The following is an 18708-nucleotide window of genomic DNA, read 5'->3' as shown; positions in this document are numbered from 1 at the left end:
GCTGGACGATTGACTCATGCAAATCAAGTTTTACCTCATGGGTCTCCTCTAACTCCTTGTAGAATGTAAACGCTAGATTGTGAGTAGAACCCTTATTTATCCTGTTACCTACACCATTGATATAAGGAACAAATTAAAATGTCAAATGCATCCTCGCAGCATTCATTTATAAGGCCTGTTTTATAGACAGCGGTTAGCACGTTTTCTGTGACTTTTGATCTGATTTTGCGCAGTTATTTTTTTAAAGTCTATAGTGAAATATGAGAACACACGGTGTTCAGTGTTTTGCCGTCTGTAGGGTCAGTGGTGAAACTTACATGTTTTTTTTCTCCATGCACTTTATAGAACCTAAAAAACACCACGTGAAAAAAACACATGTACAAAAGCCCACAAAATAAAAAATGGCACGAAAAATGCATGACACCATGGGGAATTTTTTTAACCTATTTTAACCCCTTCACGCACCAGGACGACGTGAAGTCCTGGTGCCGGGGGTGAAGTACGGAGTAGGCTCACGCACCGATTTCGCGCCATATGCTGCGGGTGTCAGCGGTCAATAGCGACCACAGAATCTAAGCCGTTAGAAAGACAGGGGCAGCCCTCTCAGTCAGCCCATCGGCCCCCACAGGCGACACGATCGCAGGGTGCCGATGGTTGTTATGGCAGCATTACGGCCTAATGAAGGCCACCAGGTCTGCCCGTAAAAATGAAAATGCACTGCAATACATTAGTTTTGTAGTGTATTGAACCAGCAATCTGACTATTGCTGGTTCAAAATCCCCCAAGGGGATGTATAAAAAATGTCTTAAATAAATAGTTTTTGGTAGTGTACCAAAAGAAAACCCAAAAAAAAAAAACACCCTACCTTTTCCCATTTTTCCCTAAAGAAATGTATTAAAAAAAAAAAAAAGTCGACATAACTAGTATCACTGCATTTACGCCATTATTTAAACTTCCCGGTAAGTGGCGTAAAAAAAAAATAATGAAAAATTGCAGTTTTTTTGTTCATCTTCGCTCCGGAAAAAAAAAAAAAAGTGATCATAAAGTCGCATGTACCCCAAAATGGTACCAATAAAAACTACAGCTCGTCCCGCAAAAAAAACATAAGCCCTTACACTGCTCAAAAGAAAAATAAATAAATTAGGACTCTAAAAAAAAAAAAAATTTGGTAAGTCGTATCTACCTATAGAATAAAGTGAAGATATAGCTTTTACCGTACAATGAACGCCTTAAAAATGAACCCCCCCCCCACCCCATAATATATATATTTTTTTCGGTTTCCCAGTACATTATATAGTGCCATGAAAAACAAAAACTTGTTACGCAAAAAATAAGACCTCATGCAGATATATTGCCAAAAAAAAAAAAAAGTTAAGGCTTTTGAAAGGCGGGGAGGAAGAAACTAAAATGAAAAACCGAGTTATTAAGGGGGTAAGATACTGGCTGATCGCTTCATGCAGCATACAGAGGCCTGTGTCATCAATAGGCTACAACCTAATTTCAGGTTTCCTTCTTGCATTTGGGTCCTAATTCTAAATCCAGCACTCACTTTGAGAGCATTGTTTAGCACTTTCTGTGAAATGGAACTGATCATTTCAGTTCCCCGTCATTTTGGTAAGATCTCTCTATTGGCAGTGTGATATAAAACATGATCTGACATTTAAAGTGGCGGATTAATTTTTTATATCCTAGCTGTATAAGAAAATAACTGGTTAGAACCCGAAAAGGTATATTGCAGATGGGAAGGGGTTATCTGGGTGAGTTGGAATACTGCTCCAACCCCATTAAGCTGATCACAATGGAATCCTCCTGCCCATGATCACTTGTAATGGGTAGAAGTGGCCAGCTGTGTAACGCACACACACCACCTGTCTTTCAAAGCAGGATCTGGTCTCTGTAGAGGGTATTTTTTGGGTTTATCAAACCTCTCTATTTAAAAGAGATTGTCCAGTTTAGATAACACATTACAATACCCCCTTTCAGGGTAATTCTGAGTTAACAGAGGGGCAATTCACTATTCGAGCCTCACCTCTTGGCCAGAGGGGAAGGCAGTTAAAAGGGGCATCTCTCGCTCTAGAGGACCTGTGTTTTGTTTGGCCCCGTCAATCCAACTTCTCCCTGCTATTGCGAAGTGCCGTAGCAGGGACAGAGGGACAGAGGGACAGAGGGACAGACACAATTCCGGTCATTTAGATTTCTGCAACATTCACCAACAGTTACACACTTGTTTTCATCCAATAAATTTTTACCTCATTTTCTACTTCTTGACAGGTTTTATATTACAATATCTTTAACCTTCTTTCCATAGGCCATTTGATCAAATACGCTCAACAATTCCAAGACGTTCGCAACACCATTTGGCAAAATATTTATTTATAATAAATCTGTTCAAAAGCAGTTGGTCACATCAGTTAATCATTTTACATTATTGGGCTATTACAATGGTATTGATAAACGTATATAAATGAACTGCTTTTTTTGTACATTTTACAAAAGAAAATAAAAAGGAAAACAAAAAAAACAAAAACAAAAAAGTTTACCAACAGAAACACATGGAAAAAGAACAGGCGGATTCTGTAAGACAAAAGGCAAAGCAGGATGAGTGGTTTGCTTGCACTCAGGCAATCGATGCCATTATTGTTACCCGTACAAGTCCTCTGCACCGTTAATGCAACAAGACTTTCGTTTAGGCGCAGGCTCTGAGAACAGAATCAGATGTCATGTACAGTAGCAGCTCCAGTCAACCTAACAGTACTGCATGTCAACACTGGGAACTGGGAATGGTTTCTGATCGAATTTCAAGCTGCACACAGCACGTTTTACACCAGATTTAAACACATTTCATTACTCCCATTCAGTAGTTCCTGGTGGCTTTGATGTCAAATCATACATTACTCGAGAAATTCCTGGGATCTTCTTAATTTCGGTCACCATTTTCAAAACAACCTACACATGGATGTAAAGACGTATGCAATTAAACACATTTTCAAAACTGAAAGAAAAACCGTATACTTTTTTTTTTTTTTGGAACCAACCCTTTTAAACCTTTTTTTTACAAAACAGGTAATGCAGAGGGGTGTGGAGAAAATGCTCGCTCCTAATGCAGCACTGCCGTCAGTGCTAGAAAATGAGCCTGGGGGGGGGGGGGGTCTATATAAAATGGTATCTTTATTCCAGGACAACGCATTTCAAAAACTACACCGATTGCTCTCAGCACAAGATTTCACCCTATTGGGGCGCCTTGTGGCCCCCTGATTTTATTACAAACAGTTAATGTGGAAGGGTTCTCATTGTTGGTTCTGTTCATTTTGCAGTACAGAGGTTGTTCAAAGACCAATGGGCGTTCCCAATTTCCTCCACACTCCCAACGTTACATGCCTATCCCTGTCGCACCTGAACCACTGCCGGAGAGAGCCCTGCTCATCGATGGGCAGCTTGCCTTAAATCCTTCAATGTGCCTCCATGTATCTATTCTGTTTAATGTATTTAATTAATTATATTATATGGACAGCCTCCCAAGGCCAAATAGTTGGACCAGTCTCCGCGACATTGCATCTATAATGAAGTAATGTCAAATGTCCACAGCACAGCCATGTGATATTACATCTCTAGTGAATACACAGAGCTGGTAGGGGTCTGGCGATGAGAAATAGGGGGCAAATTTTAACTAGGCATATTCTAAGTTGTTTTTTTTTTACCTTACGATTTCTTACAGCTTTGTTTTATTCAGATCAAGTGTCCAAATCTAGGACAACCCCTTTCAAGGGCTTTTATACTAATTCTAAAACAGCAGGTGCATATCTGGGAGCAGGCACCGGCACCAAAACAAAACGCCTTGAATGAAAAAAAATCCTTTTGTTCACCTGGTAATTTTTGCAGCTCTGATCACAAAAACCCATTTCTCTAAGTTTAGCTGTTTTATATAAGCAGGGAACACTTAACGCGTTCCTAACTCTTCAGAATAAGCCGTCATGTGTGTGTACAGAAGGAACAACACTATTTCTGGCCAATGAACGACTTGTATTCTGCATTATTTAGCAGCTTTACCCTCTGAAGGTTCTCTCTCGAATGCTCAGTTTCCAGAGCTAGCGGGTGGTGCCTAACTGAAATCATGTCTCCTATACACCGCACACAAAGAGGAGAATCCTGCCTATATATACACGTTTTATATACACATACATTTCTACAGCAGTAATGAGCAGTAGCCGAGAATCAAGCACTAGGGTGACTTAACTGGTATTACCAGCTTGTTTCTCCATTTCGCTCTCCTCCCCCTCCCCTCTCTATAAACTTCTTTGAGCAGAAGCATCTGTGTCTCTCTCTCTGCTCATTCATCCCCCTACTACATAAACTTCTATGGGCAGCAGTTTCCTACCTCACTGAGCCCCACCAAGCCTGTGCATGATATAAGATAACAAATCTCAAAAGGGAGGAAACACAATACCTCTTCTGCAATCTCATTGCCTGGAGTAGCAGCAATGCCAGTCATAAAATCGCTGGTGATAAAAGTGCGGATAACCACAGACCGCTGACATGACGGTTGTTTTTGTAAAGGATCTCGATCAAAATGTAGGGGTGTCAATATGACAGGCATCTGGCTTATCTTGCTGGCATAACCTGTGTGAAAAATATAAACAATCAAACCACAGGAGCAGGGTTATATGAGCTGAATAAAAAAACGAGGGATATCCTTAAGACTCACAGCTGTACATTAGTCACAACAGTCACAGATTTGTGTGTAATTTTTGCCATATATGCCAAAATGGATCAAAATGGTATAATGGGCACAATGTATGGAAAAGTGTGTATTTTTGCCATACATTTGGGCAGTATGTATCGACATACCTTTTCTTAACTGTATTGAAAGGCAAGTCGTCTACACTTTTCAAAACAAAGGGATCCCAAAAGAAAAACAGGAAAAAAAAAATGGATACCTTGCGGGATATGTTTTTTACATGGTCAATGCAATCATATGGTACCCCCTTACATACACTCTGCATATGGGATTTTTGTACTCACCGTAAAATTATTTTCTTGTTGCACCATGAGTATAGTCCCTTGTCACTAGGAGGAGGACACTAGGTAGGAAAACTCTTTGGCTCTGTCCAGTCAAGCCATACCCTTCCCACCAACACTAGGCTAGTCAGTTTTGTGCAGAAAGCCGCAAAAGAAGAAAAGGTCATAACTGAGCAGCAACAACATATCCGGATCCCGGGAAAAACAAAAAAAATATATAAAAAAGTATCCAGAAACCAAAATAACCAACGGTGGGCAGGATCTATATTCCCCAATGAATTAAATGAGAAAACTACTTTCACGGTGAGTACAAAAACCCAAATTTTCTCGTTAATGCTGTTGGGGAGCACAGCACCAACCTACGTCCAAAAGTAGCCCTGAGGGTTGGCAAAAAAAAGGAACCTGCCATGAAACCTGCCTAATGCACAGCAGATTGAAATTCCTTGCTACCCAGTCTGGCATCAGAGAAGGCCATGGTTTGAATCTGGCAGAACCTTGTAAATGTATGCGCTGAAACCCAGACAACAGCTATGAACACCTGAGGGTCTGAAACTTGGTGCTGTACAGTCCAGGATGAACCGACAGCCCGTGTGAAATAAGCGGCAACCAAAAGAGAGGAACTTTACCCTTGGAGGCCGCAAAGCCCTTACTTGGCGCTTGGGGGATTAAAAATAGAGAATCCAAGTGTCTGAACAACTTAGTTGCAGTAAAGAAGAAGCATACCACCCTAAAGAAGTAGAGCTAGTGGAAGGTGAGCTCTCGCATATGGGAGGAATAGCGACAAAAAGGAGGGAAGGACAATGTCCTCATTGATGTGAAAGGCAGAAACTACCTTTCAGAGAAAGGTCGGGACAGCTTGGAACACCACCTTATCCTTATAAATCACAAGGAAATGAGATTTGAAGAAAAGTGCAGTCAATTTAGAGACCCTTTGGATGGAAGTGATGGCCATGCAACCTTTCAGGAAAGGAACTCAATTGAGATGTCATGAAATGGCTCAAATGGGCAAAGCTGAAACACTCAGGACCAGGTCAAGCACCCAGGGCTCTGCAGGATGGTGAAAAGGAGGGGCAAAACACTGAAAAAGTGTGCTGCCAGCACCAGTGGAAACAGGACTACCACAAGCGATGATTCACATTCACCGATGGGGGTTTTTGGGCTTTGAGCATTGTATGGATAATTGACTCCATAAGACCACGGTTGAGTTGCAGCTGAAGAAGCAACAGCACGTCTTCGAGCAGATTGACTAGGTTGGCATACCAGGCCTGTCAAGGTCAATCTTTAGGCACTAGAACTGTGAGAATGCCATCTGCCTTAATTAGATTGAGAACCAGGGGCAGTAACGGAAAATAAGAGCAGCGGTAAAAAAAAGAGCGAACCCTTCCAAAGTAGTTCTACTACGAGAACAGGGGGTCTTCGAGTCCTGGCCACATAGACTGGAAACATTGTGTTTCCGATGGGACGCAAAAGAGGTCCACATCTGGGGTGCCCCACACCTCTGTTAGATCTGGAGAAAGATCTCCATGTGGTAAGACCATTCTCCAAGATCTAGCTTCTCGCAACGGAGAAAGTATGCAGCTAATTGTCCACTCCTGGCACCTAGACTGCAGAGAGCCGGAACGTTCTTTTCCAACCAATGCAGAATCTGGGAAGACTCCAACATTGCCAACCGACTCCTGGTCGCCTACCTGATGGTTCAGGTAAGCAATTCGAATTGTCCATCTGGACTGCCCACGGAAGATCCCCGATAAGGGGGTCCAATGTGAGAGTGCTAGACAGATGGCTCTCAGTTCTAGAAGATTGATCTCCAGTAAAACTTCCTCTTTAGACCACAGTCCCTGGTTCATGTGAAGACAAAACTCTACCGACACCATCTTGTCCAGCACCCTCATACAAAAGAAGATGGAATAAAGAGAGTTCCTGCAAAAAAAAAAAAAAAAACACTCTGCTTTGAATGGATCTGATCTTGTCCACCAGGAGGAGTATCCGGTCTGCCATGGTGTCCAAGATGGAACACTAGGGACGACTTCTCTCGGTTAGAGTGTCAGTCCAGTTATACTTTCCCACCCTAACTAACATTGGGCATGGAGAGTCACTTTTTGGCGATACTGTTGCTGTGGCAATCATACGACTCCTGGGAAGTATTGTGCACAGGTCCAATTAATTAAACCGCAAAGAATGCAGTAGCGTCTCTACACGTCTGATGTTAGTTTGGGCGGGAGAGTATAACTGGACTGACACATTAATACAACAACCAATCTTCCTGTGGTGCTCCCTCCAAAATGTCCTACTGAAGCTGTCTGGCCCAGATATAACAGGCCTTACTTACCCAGGAAGAAGAAAAGTTGGGTAAAACCTGCTACCATAAAGACAGATTTAGAAAAAAAAGTCCAGTTCCTTGTCCAGATTGTTACTAGACGTTGTGTTCAACAGTGGTGGGGTCGTGATCTGTGAAAGCCCACGATACAGCGGAATCCACAGATAAGGAAACAGATCACTTGTTCACTAAACACTGAGAATGGAAACAGCATATCCATCCTTTTAGAAACAGCTAAGAGTCTATCAGGGTTCTTTCATTCCATGGAAACAAGCTCTTCAAAATTCTTGCGGTTAGGAAAAACGTGACACCATAGTTTGGGTTGCAATGTTGGAGTACTAGTGTCGCTCTGGAGAATGGTTGCCGTGCGGCTCCCGAAAGATGCAGTCTAGTGCACCCAGACTAAATTAGGTGAGATGACCACTTATGGCCAAATGGCATCATACTGATGTTCTATAAAAGGGGTTGTCCGCTTTAGACAATGTCTTTTAATTAGAAGATAAGCAGGGGACTAAATTAGCAGGGCGCGACCAGTGTGACGTGGTCATCAACGCAAAAGGTGACCACAGGTAGGGGGCATGAAGGGGCCTGCAAAAGAGAACATAGGAGAGCCCAGGGTACCGTCTTCGGGGCGCGCAGGTTCAACCCCTCAGGAATTCTCATATGTAGTGGCGTCACCAGCATTCCAGACTGCAAGAACAGATGACCTGTGGGGAAGGAAGTGCAGAGCAAATAACTGCTTGATTTCCTAGCACCCTCAGGGTGATACGACTAATGTGGCAGCTCATGCTGACAACAACCAGCAACAAGTAATAGAGAAAATAAATAAAAATAAGTCTGCCTCCTACCGATACTAGGCTTAAACGGACTAGCCTAGTGTCTGGCCGCACCGGGTGAAGCCAACACTTTTTCTTAGCTAGTGTCAGGTTCATAGTGGCTAGGGTCCATACTAATGGTGGGGGTGTTTCCCCCAATTACATTAAAGAGAAAAAAAAATAGGTGTGAAAATAGGCTACAAAAGGTTTTGATCAGACTATAGAATAAAATAGTGTTTGAAATTTAAAAATTCCTTACCAGACTCTCTTAGAATATTATGTGCCTCAAAGTCAGCTTGCCGCAATGTGCTCAGCACTCCTGTTGTTAAAAAGGTAGGAGTAACATCGGTGGGGGATTCTTTCACTGGTGGTCCAAACACATATACAACTCTGAAAAATAGAACCGTACAACCTCAGGTTTAAAACCATTTCACAATCTCCAAAAATGTTAAATGAACAGAATGTACAAAATGGACCTAGCATATGTAAAAAACAAAATCACAGCCCAAAATAATGTTTCTTTAGGTGTGGTGCTTTTTTTTTGGTCCCCTTAGGACCAAACTATTTAAGCACATCAGTGTTTTTTTAAAAATAATTTTAAAGCAATATGACATGCATGCACGCACATCATGGCATGCCCTGTGTTAATGCACCATGCTGTACATGTACGCATGGTGATCACATGGGCACAGAAGCCTGGCGGTGATTGGACATTGTCAGTTTGTGTAGGCAAAATCAGTGCAGAGTGAAACGGTGAAGGGACACACTCCTTTGACAACACTCAGTTGCCAATTTATTTGTACGTTTCTAGGAGGAATAAGAGAGGAACGACAATGCAGAGTTCTATGAAAAGATGTTCCAGAATGGTTGTCATCGGTAATCCAAGTATTTACTAAAACAGGAGAGGGGACAGGTCGTTTTTAAGGTGCTTCATTCAGATTAAAAATGTTTAATTATATAATTTTTTTAAACAAAGTGTAGGGCAGATTACCAAACTACTCATATGTGTCCACCATGAGCCCTTCTTGAAGTTCGCCAAGTTATACAATTTTACAATTCAATCTCACGTCATCAAGTAAAAAAAAAAAAAAAAAAAAAAAGTACACTTTTTAAAAAAAAAAAAATTTAAACATGGGAATCTATGGCCGCCGGTTGATTGACGGATAGCATCCATCACACTCGTCCAGTAAAATAACGTATATGTTAAACAGGTTTTTCATTTTAACATTGGAGTCTATAATCGACGAATGGTTGACAGATGGTATCCGGTAGAGGCATCCATCGGAGGTATACTTTTTTTTTTTTTACCTGTTTGTTTAACATCTTGCACCACACGTTTTGGGATAGGTCGGGTTTAGAGATACATAAAAGGAGGACACATCTGCAACCCCCATACTATGTAGCTTACAATAAAAGAATCTGAACATAAGTGTAATTGACAAACCTGTTAATGTTGTGACACATTCGAGGAATTAGTCTGGCTAAGTACATGAGAGACTCCCAGTGTGGGGCATCCTTGCTGGAGATGCCACAAACATAGCTGTAGGAGCGGCAGTCACCCTACAAAAAACACAAAGAAAAGAAGAACATGTCTAACCACCTCTTTATACAACTACTTCTATAAAGATAGAACAATACATGGGGAGTACAGTGTGATCAGCTGCAACCTACATACCATCATAAAAGTGCTTGCTCGAAATAGATTAGGGAGACCCAAGGAAAAAATACAAATAGCCTCATAAAAATCACTGTTGCCTACACGGACACTTGTTCGCACACAGTTGATACATAAGGGCCACGAAGGCTTAGTAATGATGCTAGGCATAACCGTATCCGGTCTACCTTCATGGAGTAAAAAAAAAAAGAATATCGGAGGGAATGAGTAGTAGCAGACTTTTAAAGTGGACCTGTCAGTTTTAGCAAATGTTTGTATTCCCCATAAAATAATTATTGGAGCACCTTTCCCTAAAACGGTGTAGTGACGTTCCTCTGTTATTTCTCCTGGAAATGTAGGAATAAATAGACAACTGGGTGTTACCATTTCACTGGACAATGAGGCGCGTCTCCAATCAGTGCAGGCAGCATCAGACTGTAGGGATACACCCCTATTGACATGGGGAATGGTAACCACCAGTTGTCAATTTTTTCATACATTTCCAGAGTAGAGTAACGGAAGAACGCTGAGTACTAGAGACAGATGCTTGTTGTTTCATGGGGGAATACAAGTAGGACCTAAAATAGACATGTTAATGTCAGCAGATCGGTCCTCTTTAAAGAGACTGTCACCACATTATAAGTGGCCTATATTGTACATGATGTGATCGGCGCTGTAATGTAGATTACAGCAGTGTTTTTTTATTTATAAAAACGATCATTTTTGACTAAGTTATGACCTATATTAGCTTTATGCTAATGAGTTTCTTAATTGACAACTGGGCGTGTTTTACTATATGGCCAAGTGGGCGTTGTACAGAGGAGTGTATAACGCTGACCAATCGGCGTCATACACTTCTCCCCATTCATTTACACAGCACATAGCGATATAGGCAAGCGTAATCTCGCGAGATTACGCTTTAAAATGCCATTTAAAACGAGATTACGTTTGCCTTGCTGTAAATCTCACAAAAACATTAGTGAAGTGTCAGGATTCTGAATAGACATCACGTCCTGGCTGGAGGTAATATATATTCGTTGTCAGGACACTGCAGTAATGTTAGTGTGTGTGTTTAGGTGGCTGCACAAAGCGATATAGCTAATCGCTATGTGATGTGTAAATGAATGGGGAGAAGTGTATGACGCTGATTGGTCAGCACACAAAAATAGCCTCCCAGAGTGCCAAAGAGGACGTGGCAGTGACACAAGTCATATGTTAATCCATCCTCAGTGACTACCCTAAGTGTGCTGGGCCAAGTGATATACTTGTGATGTTGTGGGTTCATCCACAGATCAGTTTTTTCCCCCTCTTTACAGAGCCACATCTATTAGTAACTACGTGGTAAGGGAAAGACATGTAAGGGCTGAGCAGCAGCAGCAGCAGCCACCAGTGCATGCATATGGCCAGCAAAGTTGTGTGTGTGGGGGGGGGGGGGGGGTATGGGGGCTCTGTGAGCAGTAATATACGCAAAACGTACAGCATCTTTCATAAAGGCTATAAGATTATTAGATCTCTGGTTAGATGACCACTTATGGCCAAATAGTCATCATATGGAGATTCTATAAGAGGGGTTGTCCGCTTTAGACAATGCCTTTTAATTAGAAGGGTCAACCAAAGATAAGGTCACAAGAGAGTCCTTCTGCGGGGAACCCTAGCAATCACCTGTAATCTGTGCATTACACAAATGGCCTATTTAAGTCAATGGGCTGTCCGTCGAATGCACGGATGTGCTGGGTCCTCCACAGCGAGAGTGACGTTCTGGGTAGCCGCTTTCTGCTCTTGCTAATAGACGGGGTCCGAACAGGGCATATATACAGGGCTTACCAAGCCAGACAGCCCATTTCAAGATTTTTGATTTGTAGCAAATTATGTAGGGTGATATCATCTACCATATTTTTCGGACTATAAGACGCAGTTTTTAGCAAGAATAAATCTTGCTAAAAAGTCCCTGCGTCTTATAGTCCGCGGTCAAGGGACCGCTTCATTACTTAACCCCTTCCCGACCCATGATGTGCCGGCACATCATGGAGCTGGAGGGGGATGATGTATGGAGCAGGCTCACGCGCTGAGCCCGCTCCATACACTGCAGGTGTCCGCTTCTGACACGCTGCTATAACGGCCAGGAACAGCTATTTCGCTGTTCCTGGCAGTTTAAAAGGCTTGTGCCATAAAACACATGGATCGCCTATCCACAGGATAGGGAATACATGTGTGATCGATAAGGAGAACGGGGACCGAAAGTTACTAGGAGCGCTGCACGAAAAGCTGTGACTTCCGCGTTCTGTGTTCAGCAGCTTCATAGAGATCAATGGGATTCTTCTGCGCATGCGCGAGCGGCTCTCCATTGATCACTATGGAGCTGTGGAACGGATAAGCCGGACACAGAACCCGGAAGCCCAGGCTTCTCATGTAGCGCTTTGGGTGACTTTCGGTCTCCTGTTCTCCTTATAGATGGGGGTCCCTGCGGTCGGACCCCCAGAGATCTCACATGTGGCCCCTATCCTGGGGATACATGTGTTTTATGGCAAACCCCTTTAACTAGTTAAATGCCACAGTCAATAGCGACCGCGGCGTTTATAGGGGTTTTTCTATGAAAGACATTCATGACATCCACAGGATGTCTCATAAATGTCAGATAGATGCAGGTCTGACCTCTGGGACCCGCACCTATCTCTAGAACGGGGCCACCTAAACCCCGTTCTAGCTTTCTGTGCTCTCCCGGCCACTTGGTTACATGTGGAGTTACTAAAACAGCGTAACTTGCCGAGCTATGCTGTTTCCCTAACTCCCATAGAACTGACAAGTAGTTACGGAAACAGTGTAGCTCGCATGCTACGCTGCTTCCGTAACTGCCATTCACTACTATGGGCGTTAGGGAAACAGCGTAGTCGCGCTATTTCAGTAACTCCACATGTAACCAAGTGGCCGCTGGTTCAAGTCCCCTAGGGGAACTAATAAAATGTGTGAAAAAAAATTAAAAAAAGTTAGATAAATTTTTAGGAGTGTAAAAAAAAAAAAAAAAAAAAAACTTTTCCCATTTTTCCCCAAGCACAATGTAAAAAATAAAATAATTTCGCCCCGCAACAAAACAAGCCCTTACACCGCTCAAATCGATTAAAAAAAATATATATAAAAAAAGTTTTAGCTCTCAGAATGTGGTGAAAACAGAATAAATTATTTTTTTAACAAATAATTTTTTTCCTATTTTCTGTTGTCTAAAATCAGGGTGCGTCTTATGGTCAGATGCGTCTTATAGTCCGAAAAATACGGTAATTTGTTTAATTTAAACTTCATATTCCAATACGAATTTCCTTTACCATGCTGTAGTATGGTCAGCGTATACAATATTACTGAAATCTCAAATCGGCAGCAATTTAAAGCTAAACCCCACAACATAAATACTAGAATAATTGCGCAAATAAAACCACTCACCTGCACGCCAACAGTTTTAATAGGTAACAAGAAGGCATTCAGTGAATGTTGACTAGTGATGTGCATCAGTTTCTCCTGGTCCTCGTCTGTTGCACATGCTTTGACTCTTTGAAGGAGGGTGTGAGGCTGCAAGGCATAATACCATATTCATGAGAAGCCGCAATGCATGTTTAAATTTTACCTACTTGATATTATTTGCAATTAAGGAACAATAGCAGCCGGGAGCTGCCACAACCGAACTAGGAGTTCAATTTTCAGCTAACTCAGGAGCATTTTTCATACAATATATGAAATATAAATGTATTAGCTACTATAGATCAACAAGTTAAAGGGGTTTCCAGTGTAGGTGGGTGATTGGTGAAGGTCTGACCCCTGGGAATGAAGGGGCCACAGTGCTCGGATCTAACTAAATGTGCTGGGCCACAGTATCACACACATGCCACATACAGACGAGCCGCTGTACCTGTATATACATTGAAGGAATTGTGACGCTCACAATCTTTTGTGCTGACGATCATGGGGTCAGACCTCATCCGATAATACATTAAATGGATTTTCCGAGAAGACATTTATGACGTATCCACAGGATAGGTCATAAATGTCAGATAGGTGCCGGCCCAAGAGGTGGGACCCACATCTATCGCTAGAACGGGGCCCCCAAAACCCTGTTCTACTGCTCTGTGTTGTGGCTGAAGTGTGTGATTCCCGACCATAAATTACGGAAACAGCGTAGCTCGCTGAGCTACACCGTTTCCGTAACTCCCTTAGTAGTAAATGACTGTTACGGAAGCAGTATAAAATGCGAGCTACGCTGTTTCCGTAATTAACATTCAGTTCTATGGGACTTGAACAAACAGCGTAGCTCAGCAAGCTAAGCGGTTTCCGTAACTCATGGTCGTAAATCACATACTTCAGCCACAACACAGAGCAGTAGAACGGGGTTTAGGTGGACCCGTCCTAGAGATAGATGCGGGTCCCAGTGGTGGGACGTGCATCCATCTGACATTTGCTGCGGATAGGTCATAAATGTCTCTGATAGGAAAACCCCTTTAATTGCTTATCCTAAGGGCATGTCGTCAATGTGTTTTTCCAGACCCTTTTAAGTTTTACAACAGTAACAGGTAAGCAACCAATAGGTACCTTAGCAATAGCAGGGATAGAAACAAACATACCTTTTTAACACTTGCTGAATAATCGGCAACTATTTTTAATATGTTGTTTGTTTCGGCAAAGTCTTTGCAGACATAAGGCTCTTCGGCACATATAACACGAATTGCTAAGCCTGGACCTAAAGCAAAATAATATCAAAACACTTACTATAAAAACCTGATTAACCAATTAAAGCAGAAAAAGTAATTATTAAACTGAGAGCCAAGAAACTGGTTGCAGATTGGATCAACCAACCAATCTCCATACTGTATAAGGAGTGGGTCCCCCTTTTGTGGCTATATATCTTGCTTGAGAAAGGCTCTAGTGTTCGAGCCGAAACGTTGCACCAAGGCGAAGAAAGAAACTGGCTCTTTTATTTTTTACCATTACCTGGAGTGCTGCCTATTTTTGTATCTTTTTTAAATAATAGATGTTTTGGGACACAATTTCCACTAGCATGATCAGTGTGACAGCGCCAATTAGATTAGCTAGAAGACTGGGCATTACTAAGACCACATTTTCACTGCTCCAGAGTCCAGTGGCAGCGTGCCCTACACCAGTCCAGCCGACGCTTGGCATTGTGCAGCAGCTCGAACCGCGGTAAGACATTTCATGAAGCTCCTGATGCAGTTCTTGTGCTGATGTCACTTAGTAGTGAGTGATGTAACAGAGAATTGGCGATTTTCACACGCCACACGCTTCAGCTTTCAGCGGCCACTTTTTAGTTACATTTGCGTGACCAACTGCTTTGTAGCGGAGCGGTTACTCCTAGACTCTTCCCCTTTACAATAATAGCACTGACCGTTGACCAGGGAAGTTCTAGCAAATCAAAAATTTCACAAACTGACTCGTGGCAAAGGTGGCATCATATGACAGCGCTACATTTAAAGTCACTGAACTTTTCAGTGTGACTTCTACTACTACTACTACCTAGGTTTGTCTATGAAGGTTATATAGCGATGTGCTTAATTTTATGCACCTGTTTGCAATGGGCTTGGTTGAAACTCCCCAACTCCATATATACAAAAGCACTTACCATTGTAATTACTTATATTATGTAGAGTTCCTCAGTTGCTGAAACATCAATTTTTAAGAGGGTGAATGGGTACCATAATGAGACATGGTATCCTTGACAGTGGGTTTCTTTAGTTGGGCTTCAGCTCTCAGGGATAAACATGAGCTATGATAGTCACATTCAGTAAGTTGACGATCACGGTCTTAAAGGAACAGTGTCATCACAAATTATTTTTTTATATGTTAAAGATGTTAGTGCTTTATTAAAAACGTTTATATTCATTTGTGTGTTTGTGTTTTACTTTTTCTTATTTTTACACTTTTTCTTCCCTATGGGGGCTGCCATTTTTTGTTCCATTTCTGTCTGTGTCGATTAACGACACATACAGACATGGAATACGGCAGCCACAGTCCCTTAGGGACTGCGAACGGCTCCCGTCCCATTGACTTCCGTGTACGGCGTCTGTGTGGGAACTGCGCATGCGCCGCTCCCACACAGTCCAATTCGAAATTGGCGCCGTCCGGCGCCATTTTCCTGTGGACCGGAAGTCGCGGCCGGACAGTAATATTACTACTTCCGGTCGCGGCTTCCGGATTTGTGCACTTGGACGAGCGGCAGCAAACGGAGCGGACAGGCCGGAGGGAGCCGCGGCGGCAGGAGCAGGTAAGAGATTTCAATGTATGTTCGTGTTTGTGTGTGTTTACTACTGTATGTAAACCTACTACACTGTGTGTTAGCTCAAAAAATGGCGACACACAGTGTAGGAGGTTACACCGTTCAAACCCCTCGTTTATCCCGGCACTAGCCAGGATAAAGGAGGGGGGGATGCTGAGAGCTCACTAGAGCGAGGGCTTTTAACCCATTGTTGCAATGCTGCAATTTTGGGAATAGCTCCATCTAGTGACCAAAAATGGGTAGTATTATAAATTAGAATTAATTTATAATATTTCCTGACTCGTGAAAAAAATAAAAAAAAATGTGAACAATGTTTAATCACCCACACACTAAATGTTTAATTTAAAAAAAAAACAAAACATGTTTTTCTGGCAACACTATGCCTTTAAATCATTGCAATACAATATCGCTGTCTGTTACCTTACAGGGCATTCTGCACATAAACAAGTTGGATGCAAAAAAATGATTCCACAGTGCTGCTCTAGTTCATGTACCTGGGAATGGATGTCTGCACACCAGCTCTTCAGGAAGCCCAAGTTCTCTTCCTAATGTACGAACTTCATCCTTGTGAAAATCTTTTAATGGCTCTATAACTTTTCCCTAAAGAAAAAACAAGCAACGGTTTATTACCATGGAGCACAGCACTTTGCAGCGAGTAGACACCTTTGCCTAGTTGCACTAGACCAACGTATCAGAGCTTAAGAATTTCTCCCCATATTTATTACTTCTAGCTCCTACAATTTCTCCCCATATTTATTACTTCTAGCTCCTACAATTTCTCCCCATATTTATTACTTCTAGCTCCTACAATTTGTCCCAGACCTGTTCAGGGGAGACGCCTTCCTAAACTTTTGGCATCATTTATGCAAATCGGCCAACAGTAGCGCGTCAGATTTTTTTCCACTATTCTGCAAACCTTGTAAGAACTAACACACCTATAAATTATGTCTCCAGTACAGGGCTGCTACCACCAAGCTAATGTCATGGTCAGAAATCTATCTGCTAAGACACACATCAACCCCTATATATTCCATAAGCATGGATGAACCAATCAGCGTCTAATATTGCTGAAGGAGACCTGGTAGTTTAGCCATCTGAAGTTTGGGCAGGTACAGCCAAAAGTTGATCACCTTTAAAAAGTTATTCCCATCTAAGAAGTTTATGGCATATTCATGGGATATGTTAAATGTCTGACAGATACGGGTCCCAGCTATGGGACTCGCACCTATGTGGATAACAGGCACCCCCTGACCCCTATCCCGCTGCATTGAGTCAGAGAATGAATGGACACGTGGGCCTTGCAACTATCAGTATGTGGATATGCCTTTAATCTTTTAGATGAAAATAACCCTTTAACACACAAAACTAAATTTTCTTTTGGAAGTGTCACTCCTATAGGCACAGATTCAATTGTGCTGGTTTGCTATTAAATCGGTACTACCTGAAGTCACATGGAAACACGCGGCTTAGAAACAAGCTCTCATATACAGGCCAAAGACATTACCTCTTCTCTCAGTTTTCTGATGAGTTCTGTATCATTGTGATGAGTTTTAATAACTTCAGCTTTAACACTAGCAAGAAGAGACGCACTTTCAATCAGATCCGGTCGTAATGTGCCTTGCGCGAGGAAAACCTCATCGGGGTTAAGGTTCATGTCGCCAATAACTTCATTGGCAATCTGAAATCAAAGCAGCATCTATTGGTTATTTTCCATGAACATGTAAACCTAACAATCCTATTAAATACTCAATAAGACATCTGTCAATATGTCTTATTCACCCTGATGCAAAGCTGGCCGGCATATACATACCTTCACAAAGGTGTCACCAATAATTTTCCTCTTTTCCTCCGGATTTGTCGTCATGTTAAGAGTCTTGCTGATTCTTTTACGTGGTGTTCTGTCCTCATCGGATATTGGCAACGTCGTTGTACCGTTGTAAAATGAATGTGCTGCATTCACAACTGTGGTGGACACAGATTAGGGATCATTGTTATGAGCTCCTACAAAGGGCAGGGTGCCAGCAGGTCACGTTATAGTTAATATAATGCACCACCATGAAAAGAGGGCACACTAATATCTAGCCTTGTTGTTCATAAATATACCAATTTATCCCTGAACTTTACTACGCCAAAGTGCGATAGCCAGCTTACAACCCTTAAACACAAGTAAATATAAAAGCTCTGGAGTCATCCCCTCCTGCAGTTTCTACCACTCCCACAAGGGTGACCACTCAACTTTCCAAGACTTGACTACCCTCCTCTCCCGTACTGCATAACTAAGCAGATAGGACGGACTATTAAACCTTTCTACAGCTGTAAGAACAGCCATGTGATTTATCACTTATACCAATAAACTTAAAGGGGTATTCCCACAATTGACATCTCTCACCTATCCACGATAGATGATAAATGTCTGATCACTCGGGGCCCCCTTCGCTGGGATCTCCACCGATCACTAAAAAGGTGTCTCGAGCCCCCCCATCCTTCCTTACTGCACAATCGCAGTGGGGAGTTTGAATAGAGCAGCAGTCGAGCGCGCGTGTTGTTACTCCTTTCAAAGTCTATGGGGCTGACGAATAAGGCCGAGTACAGCGCTCTGCTGTTCCTGTCAGCACCACGGACATTAAATGGAGTG

General features: G+C 42.3%; 1 protein-coding gene across 1 annotated transcript in view; it reads right to left on the bottom strand.

The window, feature by feature from the left end:
• Positions 1-2253: 2253 nt before the first annotated feature.
• The window catches only part of GMPS (guanine monophosphate synthase), a 43175-nt gene continuing 26720 nt past the window's right edge, over positions 2254-18708 (bottom strand). The window contains exons 8-16 of the mRNA XM_075861531.1: positions 17884-18035; positions 17578-17751; positions 16568-16673; positions 14407-14522; positions 13235-13360; positions 9593-9708; positions 8408-8538; positions 4445-4617; positions 2254-2946 (exon numbers count right to left, since the gene is read on the bottom strand). Of these exons, the coding sequence (XP_075717646.1) occupies positions 2845-2946; positions 4445-4617; positions 8408-8538; positions 9593-9708; positions 13235-13360; positions 14407-14522; positions 16568-16673; positions 17578-17751; positions 17884-18035 (1196 nt within the window). The 3' untranslated portion in view covers positions 2254-2844. The remainder of the gene's footprint in view (positions 2947-4444; positions 4618-8407; positions 8539-9592; positions 9709-13234; positions 13361-14406; positions 14523-16567; positions 16674-17577; positions 17752-17883; positions 18036-18708) is intronic.

The sequence above is a fragment of the Rhinoderma darwinii genome, chromosome 4 (genome assembly GCF_050947455.1).
Source record: "Rhinoderma darwinii isolate aRhiDar2 chromosome 4, aRhiDar2.hap1, whole genome shotgun sequence".
NCBI classification, from domain to species: Eukaryota; Metazoa; Chordata; class Amphibia; order Anura; family Rhinodermatidae; genus Rhinoderma; species Rhinoderma darwinii.
This window is presented reverse-complemented; position numbering and strand designations above follow the sequence as displayed.